The sequence below is a fragment of the Diadema antillarum genome, unplaced genomic scaffold, assembly GCF_040938485.1.
Source record: "Diadema antillarum isolate AM-2024a unplaced genomic scaffold, OU_Dant_1.0 seq00000368_RagTag, whole genome shotgun sequence".
Taxonomy (NCBI): Eukaryota; Metazoa; Echinodermata; class Echinoidea; order Diadematoida; family Diadematidae; genus Diadema; species Diadema antillarum.
Window position 1 is genome coordinate 2952158 of NW_027271369.1, and position 21729 is coordinate 2973886.

At 40.8% G+C, this 21729-nt stretch overlaps 1 protein-coding gene across 1 annotated transcript in view; it reads right to left on the reverse strand.

Annotated features, from left to right (window-relative positions):
- Positions 1–7804: 7804 nt before the first annotated feature.
- The window catches only part of LOC139731331 (uncharacterized), a 103862-nt gene continuing 89937 nt past the window's right edge, over positions 7805–21729 (reverse strand). Inside the window, exons 6-11 of the mRNA XM_071642224.1 lie at positions 21412–21496; positions 20711–20804; positions 17665–17873; positions 15319–15469; positions 12427–12654; positions 7805–11952 (exon numbers count right to left, since the gene is read on the reverse strand). Of these exons, the coding sequence (XP_071498325.1) occupies positions 9985–11952; positions 12427–12654; positions 15319–15469; positions 17665–17873; positions 20711–20804; positions 21412–21496 (2735 nt within the window). The 3' untranslated portion in view covers positions 7805–9984. The remainder of the gene's footprint in view (positions 11953–12426; positions 12655–15318; positions 15470–17664; positions 17874–20710; positions 20805–21411; positions 21497–21729) is intronic.

Consider the following 21729-nt stretch of genomic DNA (forward strand, 5'->3'; position numbering starts at 1 on the left):
GCACCATACTCCAATTAATTCATATCCTGCATACATGTCAACATTGGATATGTTGAAATGCCCATAAAAAATGGTATCTCGTAAAAATCAGCCTGTTTGAATATGGACATTAGCCTACAAGTATATACTGGAAATTTCCTTTGCTCTTTACAACGAGCATAATTCATTCAATGACAGGTAGTTATACTCGTTATAGTTGTGAGAAATGAATGCTGTATTGTTTTAAAGTAAATTTTCTGTGAAGTGGTGACTGTAATATAAGTTGAGGCTCTAATACCAGCATGCATGCGAGATGCGTGGCAATACCTGATCACTGACGTCGCCCATTGGTCGTGTGTGCGTACGTGTGTGTGTGTGTGTTCACTCAAAAGGTGATAAATTCACATAATCACAAAGTGACATTGAGCATGTGGCTTTGATTTCCGATGGCAGGTATTTTGAAATGCTAGACTGAGTAATCCTATTTTCTATGAATATCATTATTTGTGTCTATGCGGGATCAACTTTTTACCCCCCCCCCCCACCATTAGACAATCATGTGACAGTGAATGAGGGACCACGTGATAAGTGCAGTCATCAAACTCATTAATGGACGCCTGCTACTTATGTCAAAGCTGCGCCTAATAACCATGTCATATCTTAGAGATGGGACCTTACTAATAGCTGTACATAATATACGTAGACGAAAACTGAATTCTATACGTGTGCCTTCTCCTCGTCGACTCTACGTTTGAGCTTCGAGAACGATCGCAGATGAGGAAGGGTTCAGAGAAGATATAGGCGAGATGCAGAATACATCTACACCTCCTCCCATCCTCAACCGCTTCCCCCTGCCATGTTCCTCTTTGCAGCACCCCTCCCCTTTTACAACGGGTGCACGTCACGAGTTCGACACTCACGAATCATACAGCCCACGAGCCACACAGCGAATGAGTCATACAGCCCACGAGTCATACACATCCCATGAGTTCGACACTAAGCATACAATGCCCACGAGACCGTGTTGTAATGTCGAACTCGTGAGCTACATATAGGCGTTATTTGTCTAGGAAGTGTCGAACCAGGGAGGTGGATCTCTCTTCGACCTACCTCGTCGAACCCCTTGGGCTGTATGGCTCGTGGGCTGTATGACTCACGGACCTTTTTTTTTTCCAATGTCGAACTCGTGGGTTGTATGACTCGTGTGAGTCGGTCTCGTAGGATGATCCCTTTACAATAACCCTCCCTGGAGAACATTTTTTAACTATATCTCTCCTCTGTGAGCAATATAGAAGATGGAGTTCTTCTTATTTTTTTTTTCAATCTGCTCGAAAAATTTGCTCCTGAACTGAAATGAGCTGACCAAGGTCCAGCATCTTAATCATTTCCACAAAATTGACGGCAAGAGATATCTCGCTTTCGGGTCTGAAAATGTATAAGGAATGGTTTTAAAGACACTTGGATAGCATCGCGAGTGAGAGGACCTAGTGGAATGGATTATGATGCAGTATCAATAAAGTATTCAATGTAATAAGCTTTTGGGTTCTTTTAATTCACCTTGACTCTGTGGCAGGGTTAGGCAAGGCCTTTCCCTTACCGTGTGATGTTCCGGGGTGACGTTCCGCTTAAAAAAAAAAGCCGAAAAACCAAACAAACAACAAAATGCATTCCGAGGGGTGAGAAAAATAAAAATCGGAAAAGCATTAGCCTTGACACTGTAACACTAAAACGGGACCGGGCTGTCTGGCTGAGCTCGTGTAAATATCTGTTAGGTCAGGTCCCTCGATACAAAGTGAATTTCATAAATTCCGTTTTAAAATCCACAGACAGAGAGGGAGAGATTGGGGGGGGGGGTGCAAGAACACGAAATATAGCCCGACGAAGATGCTGCTTCTAATTTGAGTAACAAGTTTGTTGTCCTATTTTATCTCCATATCCTTGTTCCCTTTGGACAATGCAAATCGTGATTATCACCGGTCAGTGCATAATTAGTAAAACTCCCGACCTTTGGGTTCTGAAGTCAACATTTCTTTTCTTAAATCTTTAGATAGAAACGTTCTTCCAAGGGGTCGTGACTATTTGGGACAAAACGATATTGAGAGCAAATAATAAGTAAAATCCGTATAGGTCTCCTCTAGTGGAAACTTGGTAAAAATTTCATGACAGAAAGACCACTACCTTGCTCATAGGAAAGACAAAGTTCCGCTGCTTGGCAGAAATAATTTTATGTCATTGAAATTTGTTTATCAATTCATGTATTTATTTATTTGATTTATTTATTTATTTATTTATTTATTTATTTATTTATTTATTTATTTACTTATTCATTTATCCAATTTTCACAGAGTGGCTCCGTCAGTGAGCTGAGCAGTGTTGTTCATGGAGGCCCTGTATACTGTGTAATGAACAATATGCACATACATACACAAACATAGGAACAATATGGTATGAACAGAAACAACTATAACACGATATGAAATCTGTGTTTGTAAAATATGGTAAACATTAACAGTGCAGTTCAATAAGAATTATCTAGTGTTTTGTTCCACCAATAATTCAGCAACAACAGCTCCTTACACTCTGCAAAGTAGTAGTTATTTTTGCCATAATTATTGCAACGCTGACAGAAGATGATGCAAAGGATATTATTTTTCCTCTCAATGAGTTCATCCAAAATATATCTAGTGAAGATTTTGTCAATGTGAGTTGCAAACCTCGTCCATTTTACTCGTATTTTAATACATTCGATATTTATAAATGGATCGCAGTTTCATTTTCACTCACATGGGAGTTGACAGTCATTATAGTAACCAGCAAGTGTTCACATTTTCATTGTTTGGAACATGATATTGATTAATACAATTACAAAATAATGCATTATAGTTATATGTGTCTATGTGTATGTATGTATGTATGTATGTATGTATGTATGTATATATGTATGTATGTATGTATGTAATGTACTATGTATGTGTGTGTGTACGTATGTAGGTATGTATGTATGTATATATGTATGTGTGTACATGTATGTATATATGTATGTATGTATGTATGTATGCATGTATGTATGTATGTATGTATGTGTGTGTGTGTGTGTGTGTGTGTGTGTGTGTGTGTGTGTACGTATGTATGTACAAGTATACCGATGAGCTACAATACAGAGAGAAAAAGAAAGGGAGGTAAGTCAGAGAATCTTGCAAATAGAGGTGATAGAGGCCGTCATACTATAGGGCGATTGATAGTATATTGTTTTCTAGCAAATCCTATGGTCCTTGAAAGACTGACCGCGGTCAATATTTGCTCTGACCTCTGGACACTGTCAATATTTTGGACCGTGTTTGCAAAAGTTTCTTCCTGGTCAATAATAACTGATATCTGTTCGAGTTCTAAAGAGATAACGTGTTGATAAAGGACGTGGCCATACGAGTCTCACCTCCCTGGTCATTTGTCGGATGTGTTGGGGAGGGGGATAGATGGTAAACAATCGGTGAATTTCAAAGCAAGTTCGAAACGTCGTAACATAATGATTATCAGTTGTAGCTCCATGTCACCATATCCGCAGCATCGAAAATAGGATATTTCACCAATCGTGGAGGATGGAAATAAAGATCCACCCCTTTTTATTTCTTTCTGCACTATCTAAATGTACTATTTTTTGTTTGTTGTTTGGCTGCATCAAAGGTTTCGATAGTCAAAAAACATTCAAGCACTTACATCCTGTTTTTTTTTTTTTTTTTACGTTTTATGGTGATTTGATGACACTGGCATATCTATTAGCTGACGGTTAAATCAGCTTTCAAATGCTGTGACAATGATCATTTTGACTTGTATCCATGTGCGCATCTGTACTAGATTTTTAAATGACACTACAGTATTATGTCTTCAAGCAGACAAGGAGCGATTTCTCGATTTCGTCGTGATGGCATAACTCGAACTGGACGTCAGAGGGCGCTAAATACGGCTAGGCAATGTACCTCCCACAGAACTCTTACACGTAAGAGTTCTGTGGTACCTCCTGGCGCGCGATCACAGCCTCCATTATGCACTCGCTACGTGGTTTCTGCAACCTGCTTGCCATAGTGAAGCTAATCGAACAGCTAGATTTTTATCATTAACCGGAAGAAAAAAACTGAAGGTCACTTAAAGCATATGAATTAAAAGAGGTGTTTCACTCGAAAGCAACTGTTGTTTCTTTATTTCTTGCTGGACGTGTACTACACTGGAGCAGCATGCAGGAATTGTATGTGGTAGGCCTATAATACACGCTTCTTGACTTCCATTAAAACTACACTATTTCTATCAAATGCAACGGAGTTGGCTGTTGTCATTCATAGTTACTGAAATATAGTTATGCAATTACACCATCGTATGCAACTACCAATACAATCATAATCAACACCATAGCCATCGCCATCACCATGACTACAATCCAGCCTCACTCTCCCATCACCGATTGATTGGAAACTTGGAAACAAAATTGTTGAGCTGAAAACAAAATGAATTGAAAGAGTCCTCTTGAACATAAGCGGGGATCATTGTACTTTATACACCAAGTCACGCGTTTTAAGGCAAGTGCTTTCAATCTTTATAACATCTTCAACCTTTTATCACCTCTACAGTGCAACGAGCTCATTCCAGCAGGAAAGATATTTGAGGATTGCACGAGATTGCTCGATAGGTGCCGTCTCTGTTCCAGACATCGGTAATCAAGGCTCTCCAACTGAAATGCATTATACATCTATCTCTGTCTATTTGTCTAATGGGCCGTTTCTGCTTTTTTTTTTTTTTTTTTGGTAACCTGTTGTTGTTTTTTCAAATAATTTATGTTCGTTCTCTTGTTGTGAATGTTATCTTTTGTTTTATATCATAGTGTATTGTGTTGTTTTATATGCTGTACACTGATTTACGGACTCACTGAAAAACAGCCCTGATGCTGATGCTGATTTTTTCAACAGCATTGAAATAAAACAAACAAACAAACAACAAACAAACAAACAAACATCTGCCTCATCGAGTACATCTTCATTTGATATTCTGTCAGATAACTTTCTTTAATTTTTCTCCCTCTACAAATGAAATTTGTACGATCGCAACTGCTAAATCTATAATTTTTAACAAACATGCCGGGAAAAGGGGAACCAGCGGGAATTGAACCTGTCATCTATAGAGGGAGACAAATTGAAGAAAGCTCACACCTCGGCCTTAACCCCTCTGCTGACTACTATCTTGCTTTCATCCTGAAAATTCTTCTCAAGAGCCACGTTTCTGATGCATGAATTCTGCTGTCCAGGGATTTACACAATGTCCAGCTCTCACAGCCGTACAATACGGCAGACCGTCCACTACGCTTCAGAACCCGAATTTTAGTGGTCATGTTTAGATTTCTCTTTGCTACAGCATATTGTTCTCTCATTTCGGTTATGAATGTCTCCTTTGCAAGTGCAAATATTCGTTTCTTTACTTCAGGCATCACTCTTTCCATCCGAGGTGATCAAACCTCAAAGGTAAGCCGAATTTGTCACCTTGTTTTATCTCCTCTCCACTGATGTACCCACCCTCCTTGATTCTGCCGTGGATTCTACCCTCGATTTTTCACTTTTGATGAATAGTTTACTCAGGAGTGCTTGCAACTCACCCACACCCTGCCTCCCGCTATCTAGAGAGTACTGTATTACAAGAACCTTTTCAGGACTTCTGTCTTCTTCTACAGGAATCCTCTCCAGGACTATACTTTTAATCATTATTCTGCCTTCTCTCCCTTCAGCTTTCCCACAGCTTTCCCCTACAAGAGTCCTTCTAGGATTCAACCCCCCCCCCCTCATTTTTGGGACTCGGTCTTTCGATTCCGCGTTCCCTAGTCCGCATCGATTATCGATCTCATTTTCTGTCACTTCGTTTCGTGATACAATGTAGGCCCTACATCGTTCAGAATATCACACCTTTCATCATTTCTCTCTCTTATCGTTAGGATTTTTAACTTCCTCTTCTCCCTCTCCCTTCGAATTAATCTTTCTCCCCCCACCCCCACCCCCCCCCCCACCGACTTCCCAACCTTTACCTGATTCTCGCTCTATTCTTCCTCATAACTCTCCCTGTCATGAATTCTCCCATCTCCACTAGTGCAACCTCCACCGTCAGCTCACCGCTGCCCTTCAACTGTCACTATTTGCCTTCCGTACATTCTCCCTATGTAGCTTCCCTCCTCCACTCTCCTCTTTCTAGGCTCTTCTTTTGTCAAGCCACGATCCCTAAAAAGGACTACATACACATGGCGTTACCACAATCCTCTCTTCCTCATTTACATCATCATGTAAACTTTCAAACGACACATAGAAAGTTATCATGGCCATGGCACACGATAGTATGTGAACATTCAAGAGGTATCAGAGAGCAATAGCAAGCAATGGTCATCCTCCACTAAAATCTACTTGACCATCCAAATCTCACATCTTCACTTGTGTGTTGCTCCAGTTTCAATGAAAGGAAAAAAGCTGTATGAAACAAGGCTTTGCTACATTCCCTCATGGTCCCCTCATTACCTCCAAGGAGTCACAGAATGGCAGACAATACAACACAAGTTATCTTGAGAAGAGATATGTCAAAATTAGACATTTTTAATTTACGTTTGAAGACAATTTTAGGCCTGACCTAAAAATCACTTTCTTTGATTCTCTCCTCAGTCTACGTCCATGAATTTCAAATCTATTCAATAATTGATGCAATATTTATACATTTTACACACACGAATACATATACACACAATATGGACTTGCTACACAGGGCTGAACGGTTTTACAAATCAACTCACTGAGTGAAACAATGAATTCAATAGTTTGATCAAATCAAATTGAGAGAAATTCGTACATATTCAGCATAAATCTACAATATCCTGCTAGTCATTTTCTACTAAATCTACATGCTTTTTCTATGTCATACAATTTACAAATTTATCTTCTAATCTCAAATTTACACAATTTCATTTCACATTATTTCATTAAAACACATTCTAGAATTGCCTGTCAAAAGCACGATGGCTGATTGTAAAATTCCAGTTAAAATTGAAGTTCTCATGCTGAGCAGCTTTGATCTTAAAAATTGATGAAAAAAATGAAGTGAAACAGCCATACCTATTCCACTTCTTTAAAATACATTGCATGCTAAGTTGCACAAGAACAAGGCAATTCTACGTATTTTCATTCGACACTTTCCAAAACGTACTTTCATTTGCAATATACACAATACAATGTATAAACTTTGTGTGTGTGTCATTTCTCACACATGCTACCTTTTCAATGATCCACAGCCAATGTACTTGACAGAGATAATCTCCCAACCATAGTCACTCTTGTTTATCCTTTTCTTTTGTATAACAATTAATCACACTTTGAAAAACAGAACAGCAAACACATATCCACAGACACAGCAGAGCACAGAGCTATATGTAATGCACTATCACATAAAAAATAAATAAAAAATGGAACCATTCACACTGTCCCAAACAATAATCAGTCAGAAGGAAGGAAAACATATCACTATGTTATGTGATTCACACATTTTACCAAATTAATTTACATTGGAATAGATACCAGTAAAAAAAGAAGTGGAAATCACCTTAAGTTTAGGAAAACATGGCAGATGAAGGGAGCAGCTGTGCTAGCAGCTAGCACAAATAGTCTCAATCAAAGCAATGATTGGTATGTGCTCGTACTAAAACAGAAGAGCCACTGATGAATTCACTACCTGTGTCTGAAGTAGGCAGCATTAGCATTCTTAGAGCTGAAAGCAAGTATGAAAAGCTTAGACAGTGTGTGGAATGAAATAATGGCCACACAGCTAACTACAGAGACATGCCTGTCTCTGTAATAACACCAACTAGCCATCAATTATTCTGGTATTCCTGAGAGGTAGGTGTCGTTGTACATGATTAATTTTCACATTACCTTACAATTATTATAGTGTTTAGTTTACCTTCTGAGCCACGCCCACCGAAAAAAAAGAAAAAAAAAGAGAGAAAACATTACAGGACACTCAGCTTGATGATAGGAGCATTTCTACCAATTTGAACCACCAAGAGAACTTATCCAAAGGCCAGCTTCTAAGACTCAAACCATTTTTTTTTTAACTCACTTGATCAAAACTAATACACAAAACAATCATTGTGCACATCTTTATGCAATCATTCCAAAGTTCATTAATCACAAACATAACTTTCAAAACTGCTTTCCAACATCAGATCAAAACTGGTCTACCAAGATTTCGATACCTGCCTTCCCCTTAAGATTTAAATATCTTAAAACTTTACACAATAAATAAACAGAATATGATGTGCAGTACAATTCATATTCCAAATAAACTTGGGCTGGCTAAAGTGAGTCCTGAGGATCTGACAACACTTGGGATTGGATGCAGCTAGCTTCCCCACACAAAAATCATCTGTTTGTGTGCTGTCTCTGAGTATTCAAAATATGCCTAAAAAAACACACAAATTTCAATCACATAATTTGAATTCTTCAACCATCTCCTTAGGTAAATGCAGCATGAGTTGTGTTTGACAATACCTGGTTAAGCAGAAGATTCTTAGATACAGCATACACAAGATGCTTACTCACTGAATATCTCTGAGTTTTTTTCCCCAAGCAACATTCATCAAACTAAGCGAGGAAAGTTGATATACTTTGCAAAGATCCAAGTGGACTACCTGTTTTCTTCAAGGCAGCCATCAAAAACAATTGCTAGAGTTCAAGAAGGAGTTGCATGACCAAAAGTGAAAAGATGCCAAAGGCTGACACCTCGAAGAGATCATCTGTTAAAACCAGCTCAAAATATATTTGCAGCCAAGAATGTATTCAAACAGGGCATGTTCAATCCGAAACAGCTGTCTATATTGCAACTAGGACTTCTAAAAGCATGTCCTGAAAATGTCCATAGCTCACCCACTACTTCCCATGGCAGGTTGTGAGAAAGCTGATCTACACACACTTTATGGGCAGATTTTTATAAACCATCTATCCAATCACTATACACCCCTTTGCTATTTTTTTTTTCTAAGAGGGTTCTGCTACTAAATTTTCACAAAAACACACATTTCAGTAAGCAGTTACACTAAGACACACAAAATAAATCCCATGATGGCTCGCGTGATACACTCGAGTATATTAAATAGAACAGCACTATACAATATCCAGTTTTGCATTGTTCGAAACTATGATACATCCATTAAAAAAAAAGAAGAAAATCTATCAAGTGTGACGCTAGGGTGATTTGTACAGTAAAAACACGAAGGTTGAGACCGGATAAAAATCACACCGAAAAAGCACCTCACGTCATTTGACAAACTACCTCTACTTCATTGCTTCAAAAAAATAAAATCTAACTCTATCATTAGAGTATGCTGTCATATAAAAAGTTTGGTCCCTGTTCACTTCGACTATCTTGTGGTGTAAAAAGAAAGCAACTAGTGGGAGGATACAAGTGTGAACATGCTCTGATGCATACAATCAATTATGCAACAATATCACACATTCTGTTGAAAAAGTGTAAATGATGCTGCAGCTTCATACTGATATCTAAGACATCATATCACTGTTTTTAAGTCTTGGGGTGCAGTGAAGTGAAGTGTAAGAAAAAGATTTATGACAGAGATCTGGTCTTACACACATGAGAAATCAAAATTGGTAAAAGGCAAAAGGCACGTTTACACTGCACAATATTGAATGTGGCTTTTGGAATGGCACAATGTAAACAACTGAACAAAGCATCTAAGCTAAACTCCATTTTGATACAGCAGTTGAGAAGAAACGTTGGGGGAAGAATGTTCCTTTACATGATTGGTTATAGGACCACCTATGTGAACTCTGTTTGAAGACAGCTTGCAAAACACATCCTGAGAAGTGACATAGCTAGAATGGTGCGTGAGAAAACTACTAATATGAATGTGTCTGTTGTGAGGGACCTTGCACCAAGACTTGCGCATCACCAGAGGGGCTACTAACACCTGTCTTCACATCAAACCCACTTTTGGTATGGTCCTGTTACTGTGGGGAAAGCATAAGATGCAAGAGTCACGGTGCTGTTAGTGAAGGGAGTTACAGCACACTTTGTGGGCACTTTGGGCAGCTCAACCTCAGTCTTCTTCTTCTTGGCAGATTCTTTATTTGAATCGTCAGTAGAAGCTGGCCGCTTCTTTTTGCCTTTGCCTGACGGGGTGCCAGGCGATTCTCCATTTTCTTGCTCCAGGGAGCGAGCCGCCATTTTCTTCTCATACAGCTCCAGACCGTGGTTCTTAAAAGTCATCCGCTTATGCTGGTAAAAGACAAGGCTAATTCGTGTGGGGCGCTGGCGGCAAGGGTTGAGAAGTGACGTGGTGGCATGAAGCTCACGCTTGGCGCACTCAAACAGCACGGAGCCATGGGTGAGGGCAACCGCTACCCCTCCAATGGTTGGGTCTTCGAAACACTTTTCGCTGTCAGAGAAATACTCCTCCTCATTCCTGGCTGGGGGTGGGGTATGTGCAGCATCCTGCAGACTTGGGGCAATATGAGGCAAGTCATGTTTCAGGTCCTTGCTGTCATGAGAATTCATTCTCTCAGGATGTGGGTGGCTGTCAGACTTGCTCTTTGACTGCTTCCCGTCACAGCCTTTGAAATGGGGATGGACTGGCTTAGTACTTGGAGTATCGTCCCTGAACACATACGGATCTCTGGGATCTCCTGGCCGGATTGATTTGTCAACAGGTGCAGGCGACTTTTGAGGTGTCTTGGAGGATTCGGCATGATGGCTGCTGCTGCTACTGTGAGGATGATGAGCAGGGCTGGGTGCTTTCTTAGGACTGTCCTGGAATATGGGTGGTCGCCAGATCCCATCCTTGTGTGAGGAGCCGTGAGAGCTACCATGGGATGGAGGAGCAGAGGGTAAGGAGGACGACGATGGAGACGGATGATGGGGCTGTGGGTGATGCTGGTCTTGACGGATCCCATTCAGGGTTGGTGAAGGATACTTTGAGGACTCTGCAGGAGTGTGTGAGGCTTCCCTGCTTGCTTCCCTCCCACCAGGGGACATCATATGAGGGCTAAGGAAAGGACTATAGAGGCCTTCTAGGCGTGCCTTGTTGAGTAGTGCAGGATCTGGCTTGATGTCAGGGTACTGAGGAAATTGCATATAAGGATTTGCTGATTGTCCACTGTATGGATCCTGACCGAAGGGTGTCACAAACCGTGCAAGTGCAGCTGGATTGTTTTGAAGCTGTTCTCTTATCATGATATCAGCCATGGCAGGATGAACGTAGCCAGGGGGCATGAAACGGGAGTAGTGGGCATACATGTGGGCCAGCTCTGGTGGTATACTTCCGCCAGGAGTCAACATCTCGCGATGCAAGCCATTCATCATCATTAGGGCATGGGACTCGGGGCGCATCCCCATCAAACCTGGAGGGATCTCCACACCGGGCCACTGGGCACGCAAGGCTTCCAGGCTTTGTTGGTAATGAGGCCACATCTGCATGGTCTGAGGATTCAAGTGTGGGGGCACTGGCTGCTCCACCTTGGGAATCCCATGGGCTCCTCCTCCCAGCTCCTTCTGAGCTGCTGCTGCTGCTCGCTTCTCGTTCTCCCTCTCCCTTTCTCGTTCCTTTTCGCGCTCCCGCTCCTTCTCCCGCTCACGCTCCTTCTCGAGCTCCCTCTGAGCCTGGGCAGCAGCAGCTGCAGCGGCTTTGGCTCGGCCTGGGCTAGAATTGCTGGAAGAGTTCCTAGATTTCATAGCTCCTTTGGGCACTACTGGCTCCCCACCATGCAGCCTCATTTTGTGGTGGTAGTGTGTGAGGACTTCTATAGTTCCATTGCGTACTTTATTCTGCTGCCCCTCAGCACTGCCAAATTCATCGGTACTGTCTAGGTAGTAGAGTGGTAAGACGTGCAGCTGCTCATCTCCCGGGTCGGGTCGCTTACTCCTAATCTCATCTTTGGTTAATGTGACCACCTGTGAACAGACCAAGAATGAAAGACACTAGCAGTGAGCAACACACCATGTGTCTTCAACAGGAAATGCTAACAAGTACAAGGAAATTTCATGGCACAAGTAGGATGTAATGGATAAGTAGGGTCAAACTGTTCATTCTTTCTGAGCATATTATACTGTTACTCAATGCATTTTGTAGACAAAAAATTGTGTGTGCTTTTAACTTTTGCAAAAATTTCATGCATGCAAAAATTTCATGCATGCAAAAATGTCTGGTTTTACAGTATCTAATCAGGTGGAGTAGTGCATCACCCACCGGCCTTTCAGTTCCTTATAAGCTGTCTATCAACTGGCTTGAGGGATATTACTAGTGTCTATCCTTTTTGTATTTTTGACCACCAGTCCACTACAACGCTGTGTAGCAATCACTGAATTTGGGATGCCAATATCAAGATTGACTGTAGAGTTCCGCAGCCACAAGGCAGCAATACTCACCACTGTGCATCCATTGTTCATGTTGTGCTGGTCCTTGTGGGCGTGTGCACAGAAGTCCATGCAGGCCGTCACCCCAGCGAAAGGCCTCCCCTGCTGCTTCCCTAGTCGGCACTCAATGGCCTCCTCCTCGAAGGCTATCTGGTTGTTGAAGGACTCTGGGGCCAGGCGCTTGTAGAGAGGACTCAGGTCTGTGGCAAGGTTCTGGAAGCGCTCAGACAATACCTCCTCCTGAAGAAGAAACCAAGAATCACAAAATGAGATACCTAAATCCAAATTTCTCTCACTTTTCTGAATTGTTCTGTGTAGATGGAAATGGCAGATGAACATATTAAACCAATTCCTTCAGATCTCCACTAGCTGCCACTCTATCAGCGAATCCACCTTGAGATTTTACTTTTAGTTTATAAGACTCTAAATAATGCTGTGCCATCATACTTTTCTGACATCATCACAGAGAAGTCCCAGCGAGACATATCTACAATCTCAAGACTCTCAACTCTTCATCCTTCCAAGAACCAACACCAAATAATACGGGTATTGGGCCTTCTCCATCCTGGCTCCAATACTCTGCCATCTGCTTCTTAGATTATGTTCCGAGTAATATCTGTTACACTACCATTGTTATTGTCTGATATCATATTTATATATGTATCATAGTAAGATAGCTGCATTTTTTTTTTTTTTTGTGGGGGGGGGTTAGTGTTTGTGTAGTTTTCATCAATGTAAAATGCATTAAGACAGAAACTCAATGTGCTACATCAGCCTATTATTATTACTATGCCATGAAAATGACAACAATCCTAACTCTACGCAGCGAATCAGTTTTCACTTCTTTAGAATTACATTAAAGGGTGTGTACAGTTCTGGTCAAGGTGAGAATTTAGCTTTTATCGTTTTGCGAGATATTCAGAAACCACTCTATGAGATGTCAAAGAGCATGCAATTCGAAGGGGTATCAAAAATTTATTTGATGAAAATCGGTTTTGAAATGGCTGAGATACCCAAAAACAAGGTGAAACAAAGAGATCCTAATAAAGTTGTGGCCTGCCGCCTTTTATTATTATCACTTTTTTTGATATCTCAGCCATTTGAAAACCAATATCCATCAAATAAACATTGAATCCTTCTTAAAATTACATGTTCTTTCATATTTCGTAAGAGGTTTCTCATTATCTCACTTAAGAATGTTAAAAACATAAATCAACACCTCAACCAGTACTGTACAGTCCCTTTAACCCTAATCATGCTGGGCTTTTTTGGCTATGCTATATCTTGGGGGGGGGGGGGGGGGGGGGGGGGGGGGGGGGGGGGGCGGATTCCGCTCCCCCCTTCAGATCTCGCCTATGGAACGCGTGATCGCCCCGAAAATCGGCACACGCGACGCCCGCGACGTATACTATCAAAATGTAAGGTTGTTTTCTCCGAAAAATTTTTCTTATATTTTATATCACTTAATTATTGTAATTTATGCATAAAAGCAGTTTTGGGCTCTAAATCACTTATTAATGCTCTAATTAAGCTAATTTCTTTTTAAAAATGTTTCTTGTATCATTCTCCTGAGACATAGGATAAAAAAAAATCTGTATCGAAATTAATTTCTTATGTATTTGATTGTTTTTTGAATTTCTTATGTATTTCCTTGTTTTTCGACCTTTTGTTTTTGTTTGTTTTTTGGCCAAAATTTGTCCCAGACATTTTTCAAAGCTTTATTATGCTAAAATAGATTAATTTCGTTCATTCTAAGTCAAGATATGAATTTTTATGTGAATTAATTGAAAAAACACAATTTGCATTGGATTTGTACACGAAATCACGTTTTGGAGCAATTTTGGGGTTGACAATTTATTTTCGAACGGGCGTCGCGTCAAAACGGTACGCGCGGGCGCAACAATTTTGGTCTCAAAAGTTGCGCGATACTTGAAAGAAAAAAGTCATGAAACATCGCGGCGGGAGCTTATCGCGCTGCGAAGATATTGCGCGAAACGTCGAGGGGGGGGGGGGCGGATTCTGCCCCCCCAGCCTGATTAGGGTTAAACCAACTCATTATCATAACCATCAAATCTTGGAACTGGTTCAGATAAACAATCCATAATGTGGCACATCCTCCTCAAAAAACAGAAAGCCAGCTTTGGATGCTGCCCTCTACTTTCAAAAGGATAAAATTATCCCATAAACTTGTAACTAAATGCTGAGGGTCTGCCCATCACATGTGTGGGACACAATGTGCTTGAATTCAAGGAATTTAATTTTCTAACTGGAGAAAGATCATCAATCCCTTGATGGGGTGTCTTTCACTAATGCAACAAAAAGGAACAGAGATGGCTATAAGGGGATACTAAAGAGAAAGATTGGAAGAAAGGAAACTAAATGAGATAGCTAAGACTATGGCTACCGTACGTCAGAAAAAAATAAAAATACAACGGACCCCCCATAACGGTAACTTTAAAAATATGAATTCAATCCAAATACAATTTCAGGTATGAAACTATAACTTATTACCCACATTTTCACCAAACATCATCTGATTTGCTTCAGTGGTAAAAGAGAAATGAGGATCTTTGTAGAGCATGTCAGGAACCCCTTCCCTCCAACTTCTGTCTATTGTGTTCCCACATTAATATGCAGTGCCAAGAGCATCCAAGTGCTACACTTGGAAGAAACAGACCCAAGACATACTTTACATCCACATTTCTCTGTGACCACTTAACGAAATTAAATGGGGTTTTCTGAAAAATACATGAAAAATGTCACATTTTTAGACTCTGAAATAGCATTCAGACAGTTTAATCCTATTGACAGTAATCATTGTGGAAATCCGATTGTAATTGTAATTTTTTTATGACATACTGTATATACAAAAAGGGGGAAAAGGGACACATAAAAAGCACACACCATGTCGGGGTTAGATTCCAGCAACTTGAATTTCTTTGGTGTCCGGCTGCGTGCAAACTTGCAGGTGTTGTAGTACATGGACCAGGAGCAGCCGAAGGAGAAAGAGGCACCACAGGTGTCTGGGCTGAATCCTTGACAAGCACATGTTTTCCTGCAGGCAGAGAGGGAGATAGTGGAGAGAAATGAGACACTGATGGAATACAGAGAGGTGGCACAACTCTGATTATCAATGAGTGACTGTAAGTTCGGTGCTAGTGCTAGTGTTAGTGTCATCTAAACACTAGCACTGGCGATACAACCCAACTTAAAAATCAGTCGGTGTTGGCAGGATGACCTAAAAAATATGATGGGTTTCCAGTAGTTGGTGCTAGGCCCGGTGTTGAATATCGTCTGGTGAACCGAGCTCCACTGTTTGCGTTGGTTATTTACATGCTTTTTCTCCATTGGTGTACAACAGCCTCTATCATATCTGTCATTTCATGATCGGTGTTGGTGTTAGTGTCGTTATGTGCAAGACCCACATTCACATCCATAATAGATACACATTGTACATGCTTAGTCTATGCTAAAGTAATGGTCACCTGTGGGATGTACAAGAACACTCCTAGACATGGCCACATAATGAGCCTGGGAGAAAAATTGATATCGTTGTAGATCGCAGAAGACATGAAATTTGTGGCATTTTAATCCATCTTCCCCATCAAATGTCTAAAATTAAGCAGTCATGAAGACATCTTTAAATATTTGACTTGAACCAAGTGCCATCACTTTTTCGGTCGTGCAATTTCAGCCTGATCCCACTTTCTTTGCAGTGGTGTAAAGACAAGGCTAGGCATTGGGGATTGATGACTGTGATTGGTATTGTTTGCACTAATCTGGCCTCTGGTGTTGGAGCTCAATGGCAGTTTCTTGGGAGATAGCACTAGCACTAGCACCAAACTTGAAATCACCCAATATCCTTTGTCCTGATATCCCATTATTATATTGATATCCGCACTCTTATTCTTTCAAGTAAGATGAGTCCATATGTTACTCAAACAGCACACATTCTTTATCATCATGACACCTCCATAAAACATATCTATAGTTCATCCCAGTTTAGTATCTTGGAGCTGCACGAGGGATTACCTCATCAAGTATCATAGTGATTCTCTTCATCTCCGTCTACCGAGAGTTACAAGATACATTTAATCATGGTCTTTGGTTTAGATTCGTCATAAATTACACTACCCCTTGCCCTGGTTTCTATCAACGGAAGCTTTGACACATCATAACAAGACAAACAAAAGATATTTCCTCCTCTAACTTGTTGAAGATACTGCAAATTTTGAATGATAAATGGATATAGAAACTTGATGCTCTACTAAACTGGAATTTGCCCCAACATGCCATGATGTATATAGCTGGTGTTAATCATTTTGACCGAGACTTGCATGAATTTGTTGACAATGAAGAGGTTGACACTTACTTGAGAATCTGTAAGTTTATATTTGCTTTTGATTTAATGTGGTCCTTGATAAAACAAATGCTTAATATCAGTCTAGTAGTGAGAGAAGGAAGTTTTGATTTTGCCTACTCCATAATCATGTGAAAATTATGAATCTGATCACTCTGTTTCCTCTTCCAAGAGGAATGTGCTGAAATTGATGGCTCTTCATCTTTCCCTAAGCTTGGGTGGTTTTTATATCTCTCTAGATTTTCCTGCTGGGTACAGGATCCAGGTTGCATCACCATTAGGGAAATATCTTGACTGAACTACTTGCAACTGACATCATGGTGAGCACTCATGTGCTCAGTCACAACTCATGCATATAAAAGATGCCCCTTCATTTATTTACCGCAGAGAGCAGGGTGTTTAAAGGGGATGGCTAGTAACTGATCAGTGGGAATCAGTGGGAATGCTGAGGGATGATTGTTCCAATCCTTGTGGGATTCATTTAAGAGTACATTATATATCTATTCTTGTGTGAAAATTATTTGCTTCAGAATGGTCTCATATTCAAGTAATGTGCAGTTTAATGTTTCTAGGTAAGCGTCCCTGGTCAGTGACGGGGCATTAATCTGCACATTACTTGAATATGAGACCGTTCTGAAGCAAATAATTTTCACACAACAGTAGATATATAATGTACTCTTAAATGAATCCCACAAGGATTGGAACAATCATCCCTCAGCATTCCCACTGATTCCCACTGATCGGTTACTAGCCATCCCCTACAACCCTGTGAAATGGTTCTCATTAAATCTGCTTTATATCCAACTGGACCCCATGGAAGACCAGCTATTGCAGCTGAATATGGGCTATCCAGCCATCTTCTCGGATGGAAATGAAACAAACAAACTCACTCCTCGTTGGTTCCACATCGCCTGACAGTGGGAATGGCACCATTAGGCAGTGTTGTCCTCAGCAGCTCATAGGTGTCATCCGCAACATGGCTGTCCACACCCTCCCAAGCTACGATGGCGTTGACAATGTAGGCAGTGTCACAGCGGTGTCCTGGTCGATGTCGAACTAGGACCAGGATTTTCTCTTCGCTGCTCGACCTCCTGATTATCTACACATGGAACAAAGCATAAAAATCGCAGTGTTACTTCAACATCACTGTCATAGTACACAAGACTGTTAACATTTCTGTTGACATTTAAATGAAGACATTATCTGGAGCTCTTTACATGTACCTATGGTTTCTTGACTAACAGTGATAGCACCAGCACAAGAGCTTTATTTTGCATTTGAAGGAAGTATTGTAAAACGAGGAATGTTCGCGTGCATTTTAATTTCGCGAGCGCCAAGATTTGCAAAATTAAAATGCAAGCGAAATTTCTTGTCTACACTTTATGCATTGAACGCCAGTGGCAATTCGCGAATAACGCTACGAAAAAGGCCGTCGGCTCCAATACGCGAAAATTTCATGCCGCCAATATATCATGTTTTACAGTATATCAATCCTTTGGCTTTATTCATGCAGTGTATAAGTGACCCTTTAAGAGGAACGTGTAAGTCCCTCAAATGCAATACAAACCATATACTTGTGCCCCATTCCCCCCCCCCCTCCCCCCCCCCCCCCCCCAAAAAAAAAAAAAAAATGGTCATAAAAGCAATCAATGGTCATCTGTCATTCCTAACAACACACAGAAAACACTCTCTCATACAGAGAGTGGGCCTAATTCACATCTGTCTCTGGTACATTCTGGCTGAAATAGGTTCAGACTGTCACAAGACATGCCACATAAGCTGCCTTAAAAGCCATCTCTACCACAGTCTGCACACAAGACACCTATATAGAGCATTATCAGGAGCTTATTTGCCAGACTGCCCGGGTGAATCTCAGGCAGAATTTCCGAATGACTGCCACTGAAAGAACCGATAGGTCCCCCACCAGACACTTGATTCTATAGAAACTTGTAACAATAGGACTCTATGAAGCACTCAGGTTGAACGAAATGCCATGCTTGGATGCCCCTTGAGGAGGCGTGTCTGTGTGACAGGGCATGACCAATCAAACATTTGCTGTGTTATATCTAGCTGTGTGTGTGTGCGTGTGCGTGTCCTTTTTTCTTGTATGTTGTTTTCTTTCTATCCAACGCACATGGTCCTAGTGGTTTAGTCAAATGCGTATGTGGGTGCACGGCGCAAGTTTCCTACAGAGACCTACGCTATCGACTCCTCTTTAGCGCTTACACTGTGACCCATTTCCCCTGAGTTCGAACAAGTCTGATCCACTGTAGTCAGTGGTCCGATCAGAGTTTGGCTCATGATTCGGCTGAGGGGGATGACAGCTTTAGCAAACTTCTTTTGTGATGTCATAATAAGAAGCACATATGCACGCACCCTGGCATTACTACAGACTGCGTGATGCGCAGAGAAGACAACGAAGGCAACATTACCTAGCACCACCTACGCGCTTTACTCTTGATGACAGCTCAACTGCGGCAATCTTCGTATCAATGCTAATGGTGATCGGCAGTATCATCAACAACGCCCTCTACACTACCGGGATTATGCGCCTTTAATGCTGCGAAACAGACAAGGGACAAAAAACTGGAAAAATGTGTATGATACAATTAGAATATGTAGAGCTGATCAAATTAACAAGTAAAAAGTGATCTAAAATGTTGCAGAAATTCCCACATAATAAAGTCATGTTGCAGAAACTCTTCTTACAAAATGCTTTCTGAAGTCACAGAGCAGTAAGTTGAACCAATTTTCAGCTGCACAATGAGTAAGTTGCAAGATTGACTGCCTGTTCACAGGCTGCAACCTTGCTCCCACACAATCACAGTGCTCATTAAGGTGGAAACTTCATTTTTTGCACTGGGCCTGATTCGACCGAACGTCTCTTGGCTATAATTCCATGGATGAGAGCAGAGACCGTAACCTCATGCATCTCTTACACAGGAGATTCTCCTGCCCACATGGACCCTCTAGCAAACTGGAGACTCTGACTGGGTGAAAACGTGCACAATAGCATGAGCAGAACGCACATCACAAGCACGGAGTGTGACGTCCCCTGGGCTGGGGTCCGTGGTCCAAGCGCTATTGGTTACACATGCCCTCTGGTGCTGTCTTATAGCCTTATTTTGGAACTTATAAGATATCACAAAATAAAGCACATGTATTCAAATGATGACATCATGAATACTGAAATTGTTTGAATTTAGTTAAGTGTTTAAAGAGGTATAGTTGGTCAAGAAAAAGCTAAATTTTAAGCAGGAGAAAATGCATCTTCAGCGCAAAGACATGCAGCTAAAGCAGGAGAAATTCAACCTCAAGCAGGAGAGTGAGAGATTTTTTTTTGCGAAAATGACCTCAGAGTGGAAGAGCTGGAGTTTCTTGGAGAGGATGTACACGTACATATTCTGATATCTATTAGTGGAAAAATGAGCAAAGAAAATGGGATTCCATTTTGATGAAATCCTTGTTTGTTTGCTTGTTCATTTCCATCTGTGAAGATGGCTGGATATCCCATATTCAGCTATGTGAAGCTGGTCTTCCATGGGGTCCAGTTGGATGTGAGATGGGACCACTTCACCGGGTTAAACACCCTGCTCTTTGCGATAAATGAAGGAAGCGGGATCTTTTACGTGCATGCGCTGTGACTCTCTCATACACAGGACCTCCATTTTATGTCCTATCCGAGGGACAAAGTGTTTTGCCTCTTGCTAGAGAGGACGGTATGTTTGTACACACAACATTGTTTTCCTAGCTCATTTTTCCACTAATAAATCATAATCTTTTCTGGTCAGTTTCCCTCTGTTTGCGTTTATTTCATCTGACAAAAATGCCTGTGTTTTCTACTTTTTTTTGCACTAGTTTATAAGAAGTTGAAATTTATGATATTGAACACAATAAGAAATATTGCGCTTTTAGGGGAGATACCACATAGCTTACCCATTTTGCAATGGGGCATCCTGTAGAACTCTTTCCCTCCTTCCCAGAGTACACCACCTTTTCAATCCTCACCTGAGGACCATGGTAAGAACTCCTGTCAAAGTAAGAACACATTTAAAACATGATATTTCCTTAAAGCAAAATGATATCACACAGAAATGTTGTAGGCAATGGCAGACCTTACCATACACTGTGCTGGCAATAATATAACTGTAGAATTTCTCAACTTACACTGTATTTGCAAAGATTCATCACAGGAATTAATCATTGGCATTCTTTGGTCTACACTACATTGGAATAGGGAAACTATATCTCTTGTACAATGTCATTATAAAATGTACAATAATTTCGTGTTTTGTTTTTTTTTAAATCCAGCTCCTATCATTTTCCTTAGAGCTTTAGCTAACACTGTACATATTTAAGGTTTATTTGAAAAACTATCAGATGATTATCTATCTCAAATGATACCATAGTTTCAGTGCCAGAACTTGCACTGGAACGCTCAATACGATTTCATTATCTAATACACGTGAATAAGTCAATGGCGTAACTTAATCCCGCACATCGTTTACATGAAAATCTCTAAGGTGATATCTAACCCGTTGAGGACGAACTGATTTTGCTATAGCATGCATTTTCCATAGACACCTGCCCGAGTATACTCGGGACTAGTCTTCAACAGGTTAATGTAACCACCTCACCTCTTCTCAATAAGCTCACGGATAGCTGGCAGGTTTGGTCCATAGCCCAGGTGAGTGTAGTAAGGTGCCTCATCCATATCATTTTCTGAAGGAACAAGCACATACAGACAAGTAAAAAATAAGAATATTGTTACCAAATTGTAAAAACAGCAACTGTGTTCAAAATGTAAATTCCTTTGAGGGAAGTTTGTTATCTGGAATAAATATATGGCTGTAATAACTTTAAAGTTTGAAAGAAATCAATAAACAGCACTTCTCTTCTTTCTTTCCTTTTTTTTTTTTTTTTTTTTTTTTTTGGGGGGGGGGGGGGGGGGTGTC